General features: G+C 57.9%; 1 protein-coding gene across 3 annotated transcripts in view; it reads left to right on the top strand.

Annotated features, from left to right (window-relative positions):
* The first annotated feature begins 267 nt into the window (after nt 1-267).
* The window catches only part of MYO5B (myosin VB), a 90,478-nt gene continuing 84,745 nt past the window's right edge, over nt 268-6,000 (top strand). Inside the window, exon 1 of one of the 3 annotated variants that reach the window (XM_080572045.1) lies at nt 268-748. In XM_080572045.1, coding sequence (XP_080428171.1) covers nt 722-748 — 27 coding nt within the window. In that variant the 5' untranslated portion in view covers nt 268-721. Of the gene's footprint in view, nt 749-913; nt 1,539-6,000 lie in introns of those variants that run through there. The other 2 variants (XM_080572042.1, XM_080572041.1) reach the window with 2 other exon arrangements.

The raw sequence follows: 6,000 nt of genomic DNA, 5'->3' as shown, positions 1-6,000 counted from the left end.
GGTGGGGTAAAAGGGGGTGGGGGTAAAAGGGGGGGAGTAAAAGGGGGATGGAAGTAAAAGGGGGGTGATGGTAAAAGGGGGGGGAGTAAAAGGGGGGAGTAAAAGGGGGGGAAGTAAAAGGGGGGTGGGAGTAAAAGGGGGGTGGGAGTAAAGGGGGGTGATGGTAAAAGGGGGGTGGGAGTAAAGGGGGGTGGGAGTAAAAGGGGGACGATGGTAAAAGGGGGGGGAAGTAAAAGGGGGCTGGAAGTAAAAGGGGGCTGATAATAAAGCGGGGATGATAGTGAAAGGGGGATGATGGTAAAAGGGGGACGATGGTAAAAAGGTGGTGATAATAAATGAACAAATAAGCAACAAAACCAATAAGCAGCGAAGCAAATAAGGGTGACGAACGGAAAAAAACCAGCAGGATCGGCTCGGACCATACGGAGCGAGGGGTGAGGACCCAGCGCCCGGCGGGTCCCGCGGGGCGGCCGAGCCGTGCCACCCCCTTACCTGAGCGGGGCGCGGCGGAGGCGGCGCTGCCTTCGCCTCCTCCTCCTCTTCCTCCTCCTCCTCCTCCTCCTCCTCCACCCGCTCCGGCGGCGGGTGTAAAGGTCGCCCTCTCTGTCGCCTTGTCGCCCTGTCGGGCCGGCGGCCCCCCCCCCCCCCCCCAAACCCCCCCACCCCATCCCCGTAACCTGCCGGCCCCATGCCCCTCGCCTAGCGCTGCCCATGCCCGGCCATGTCCGCAGCCCAGCTCTACACCAAGGTGAGCCGGGGGGGGGGTTGGGGGGAAGATTTATGGGGTCTGGGGTCGTTTCGTTCTGGGAAAAGCGGGGCAGCAACTTGCCTGCCCCCAGGACACCCCCCCACCCCCCCTTACCTTGCCCCTCTCCATCCCTCCCCTGCGCCGCATCCGCGCCCCGACGCGCGGCTCCCCAACCCCCCCCACCCCCCCCAGCGGGGGTTTTGGGGCAAAAAAAGCCGAATTTCGCCCGGTGAACCTCAAGCGGGGCTCGAAAGGTGCGGCTCCGAGCCGCTCCTCTTCCCGGACGGGAACTTTTTGACGAATTATTCCCCGTGGTCCCGAAACACCGGGCTGGAGAGGGAAGGAGAAAAACCTGCCGGGAGCGGAGCGCTCCCGGGCGCCTTGGCGGATTTCCCTCTTGGTTTTGCAAATCCCAAATCGTTTATTTTTATTTGTTTGTTATTTTATTTATTTTTTTTCTCAGCAGCAGGCGAGGCCAAGCCGCTCCCTCCTGGCAGCAGGGAGGGGAACATGGCCGATGGGCGAGAGAGGAGCCCAGATTTGTTCCCCAGCGAGCCGCGCTTGTGCCAACGGGGGGGCGGCCAGCCAGCCCGGGGGCTGCCTTTTAGGGCTGGGAGAGGTGGCATTTGATTATTTTCTTTTTTTCCCCTTGCTCTCCTGCTCTTTTTCTTCTCCTTTTCTCGGTTCTTTTCGTTCCGCTCCGTGCGGCTGCTTCCCGGCGGATCAGTTCCCGCTCTGCCCAGCCGGCCGGCCCCGGATAAGCAAATGGCATTTGCATGCCAGGGTGGAGGTGAGGTGCAGGGGAAAAAAAAGAAAAAAAGAAAAAAAAAAGGGGGAAAGCGCCCTTGGGCAGGACCCTTCTACCTGCAAAGGGTTTGGGATGACGCCCGGTACCGTGGAGCCACCGCTGTGGGGTCCCCAGCCGAGGTGGGGACGTGCGAGGCAGAGGCTCAGCGAGAAAAGTTCTCGGCTCTGAAACCTTTTTCTGCTGGCAGACCGAGAGACGCCGGCGTCGCCTGCCGTAATAACGAGGATTTTCGGGTTTTAATGAGGCTTTTTGAGGGTTTTCTCCCTGCGAGCGTGGTCAGGGTGGACGGGGGGGACCGATGCTGGGCTGGCACCAGCCCTTTCAAGGAATGGCTTTCTGTCTCCGTGCCAGTCTCCCAGCTCCGACTTCGCTGCGGATTCCTGCTTCTGTACCCAGCTCAGGCAGCCCTTATGTAATAGGGGGGGGGGGGGGGCCCGTCGCTTATTTTCGGGGCTGTCCGTATCGCACGGGCGCGGGATGAGTCGCGAATTCGGCAGCTCGTCCTTCGAACCTCTGCGAACGTGAGAATCCCTGCTGGACGCGGCAGGTCTGCCCGTGATTTGGCTGATCTCCTCCTTTTTTTTTTGGGGGGGAGCCCTTGTGAGCCAAACCCGTGGGTTTTCCACGGCAAAAATCTCCGCGGGAGCCCAGGCGGAGACGCGGTCGGATGCAGACCTCAGCATCTCCGTCGGCCGAGCGCGGGGACGCCACGGCAAGTGGCCCCGGGCAGGAGGCTCGCCGCGAGCGCCGCGCTGTCCCTATCTGTGGGCTGGTTGTAACGGTGGGGTTAGCTGATTCTTAACTTGATGATCGGGTTAATTAGCCCGGGTTGCGCGTTTTTATGCTAGCTTGATTAGGTTTGCACTCCCGTCCGTCCGCCGAACGGGCGTAAGATGCCTGCGGGTTATCCCGTGGCACCTGGGACGCCACGGGGATGCAGTAGTCGTCCGCGTGCCCTGTTTTCGATTTGTTTTTCATAATGATGAGATTCCTGATGAGCGCCGGTGCTTCAGCGCCGATCCTGCTGCTGGCACCCACCTGCCTCAAGGGGACATTTTGGGGATGCAGCGAAAGCGGGCAAGGTTTGGCCGTGCCGCCGCCCATCACCGGGGCAGGTTGGAGCTGTGCGTGGTTCGCAGATGTCCCCGGGATGTCCTCTCCAGGCTGCTTTGGGAAAATCCCAGGATGGATCACGGTGCTCACCCGTGCATCACCCTTTGCGCGTCCAGCCCCATGGCCTGAAGCTCCGCTGAGCACCTACGGCTCATCCAGCCCCCAAAAATACCGGGGGGTGAAGACACCCGCTGCCTGCCCTGGGTTTTGTGGCACCCTCTTGCGTTTTCTGGCCCCCTGCACAACCTTACGCACGGAATTGAGGCAAGGAAAAGATGCCCGATGCAGGAGCGCTTCCGTGATGGATTAGGAGAGGACTTTTGGAGCGCAGGACGGCGGCGCCTCCTGGATCACCTTGCCGGCAGGACGGGAACAACGCTTTTTGAGCGAAGATGCGGACGAAGATGCGGATAACCCGGCTGCCTGGAGTCGATACTCCCAGCTAAGTGCCCATCAATCCGCTGCGGGGTGTTGCATTAACCCAGCCACAACATTATCCCCCTCCAAGCCCTTCCTCTGGCTGCGTAAACCAGAAGGAAAGGAGCTGCTGAAGGGCCTTTTGTGTCCTCCTGCCGGCTGCAGGAGCTGCGACATGGTTCAGAGACCTCTAACCTCCACTTGCAGCTTGCAGCGGGTCTCCTGGGCCCTCAAGGGACACGCAGCACTTTCTTAGCACTTATTTAGTGCTCGTTAGGCCACGCTGATAAACATATTACTCTGAGGAGCTTATCAGGCAGGAGAGGAACCTGCCCTGGAAACATCAGCAGCTGTGAACTCCCGGGGAAGGCCCTTTTTTGCATCACGGCTCACCTGTGACCCTTCAGAAGGCATGACTGGTGTTTAATAGCCCCCCCGTCAAGCGAGATAATTAGCAGCCGTGCCTAATTAGGAGCAGGTGAGTGGCTCCCGAGCAGCTGGCGTGCATCAAGCTTCAGGCACGTGGGACTCTGCGTGGGTAAATAGTTCTGGGGAGACCCCGAGCGCACTTTTCTTGCTCCCCGGTCCTGTGCCCACCAGGAATTCAGTGCCCCTGGGTCCTAGGGGAAGAGGAAGGTGAGTAGAGGAGGCGTGGTGCCATTGAGGGATCCTGTTTGCATAAAAACACTAAAATCGGAAATAGAATAAAGCCTGTTTCAGACGGAGAATGGCTGGAGCTTTGTGGGACCCCGTGCAAAGGTTTTGCTGGGGCTGCTCGCGCGCTCCCGCCACGTCCCCAGGTTCCTCTTGCCCTGTCGCTGACGCTGCTAAAATGCAGCCGAGGCAACCGCAGCTCAATCCCTCTAAGCCCGGGCAGATGCCGGCGTTGTCCCGTAATGGGATAAGAGGGGAAGCTCCCCCGCCACGCGTCCCTCCCTCTGTGAGCTTCGCCTCCGGAGACGCTTGGATTTGCAGCGTGGGGCTCGCTTACGCGCCTGGCCTTCCTCCTCGGCATTCTTCGTGTTGCTAAATCGAACACAAGGACTTTTGCTTCTGGATATCCTGCTCTTAAAGGTGCCTCCTGACCCGTGCTAATTAAAAGTTTAAAGTTTAGCCTCGAAACCTCACGCCCAGCAGCGCTCTGCCTGCCCCGAGCATCGGCTCTGCCTTCTCCTCCAGGGCTGGCGTGCAGCTCGGGAGATGCTCTTCCGAAGTTTTGCAAGCCTTAATGAGTTAGAAACCAGGCTATTGATTTATTTATTTTTTTTCCCCTCCCGTTGTGCAAAGTGACTCTTACTTGCCAAGGATTATTATTATTTTTTTTAATAGGCACCAGACCTTAACGCATGGAAAAAAAAAAATCCTTTCCTAACGTCTAAACTCTGACTTTCGTTTAAAGTTGCCTCGCGAAGTGCTGTAGCGGGAATGAATCGACGGTTTCTGACTCTGGGGAGAAACTTTTCAAAAGCCAAGCTGCCCGGCGTGATCCCCCGCTGGTTGAATGAACCGCTCGGCGTAAACCCTCTGATTTCTGAACGCCTTTCTGGAAACGTTTTGTCCTTCAAGGCTTCCTTAGCGAGTGCCTGTGTGTTGGTTTGAGGCTGAGGAGCAGCTGGGAAGGAGCAGAGAGGATTTTCTGCGTGTTACGCTGGAAAAAAATATTGGGAATAAGTGTGCCAAGAGCTGCCTGGCACCCTGGGGCGGCGTGGAGAGGAGTTAGTCCCATGCAGAGCCTCGGAGCAGGCAGAGCTGCTTTCTTTGCAGCTTTTCTGCCCTTCACGTGACAAATACGTCTTGGAAGCTGGTCTCGGTGACCGTAGTGCTGAGCACGTCAAAGCTTTTAGGACTTTTAATTTCCGTTTGGATGAGTTTGTAGCTTTGTCCTAAAAAAAGAGCGGAGAGCTGGGCTTGGCCTGGGGTGGTTGTGGGAAGCACGGCCCTACAACAGCCCAGTTTCAGCTCAGGGGTGGACTTTGGACCCTCCGAGTTACCGGCGGCGCAATAAACGGCCGATAGCGTGGGTTATCCTCTGCTCTTCGACCTCTTCTGCAAACAGCAGCGTTTCGGGGCGGTTAAAGGGATATCAGCACGAAGCACAGCTGGGATCAGGAAAAGGACTGCAGCGAAACTCAGAGCCCTGGCAGGCGCCCGAAATGTCTGCTCTTCTCCGAGGACAAGTCTTCTTGCTTCGGGTTGCCCGGCTTTGTCTTCTCGTGACCGTTTCCCATCCTGCCGATCCCCAACCAGCCCCTGCGGGGATGGGCACGTCTTCCACCCAGGCGTGGAGCCAGCGAGTTAACCGGCGAGAGCCCCGTGTCCTCGCCCTGCCCTGTGACACCCTTACGGAGGTGTGGATACCCTTTACGGAGGGGTGACATGCTCCTGGGATGTGTTAAACACCATTTAGAGGGTTGTCTGGTGGCTGAATCACGGCCATTATTTATCAGAATGACATGTTGCATCCCAGGAATGCGCCCTAGCGGGTTGCGCCTCTTCAAAGCCCAAAGACCCGTAATATGTTTTAAGGTCCCTCTTACAAATCTCGAAGGACGGCTCTGGGAAGGTCCAGCTTCGTGCAGAAACCCCACGAGGATGACTTCTTGTGGCCGAGGCGAACTTCCAGGTGCTCTTTTGTCACCCGCTGTACCACATCCCCGGGCGCGCGAGCGGGCAGCTGGAGCGCCGACGTGCTCCTGGGCAAATCGGTGTCAAAAAAAAAAAAAGTGAAAAATAAATAAATAAATGCGTGGGATGGCACTTGGGGCGTACAGGCAGGCACAAGGCGAGGTTGCTTTGCCTTTTCTTTACTGCTTAACCTGGGGATGTGGTTTGGACATGGGGGTGGGTTTGCCCACCTGCTGAACTCTGCAGTTGATGTCCCCGGCGAGTGAAAGGTACCGCAAGGCAGCGAGGG

The sequence above is a fragment of the Anser brachyrhynchus genome, assembly GCF_964034855.1.
Source record: "Anser brachyrhynchus genome assembly, chromosome: W".
NCBI classification, from domain to species: domain Eukaryota; kingdom Metazoa; phylum Chordata; class Aves; order Anseriformes; family Anatidae; genus Anser; species Anser brachyrhynchus.
Note: the sequence above shows the minus strand (reverse complement) of the source record. Positions and strands in the feature narration are given on the sequence as shown.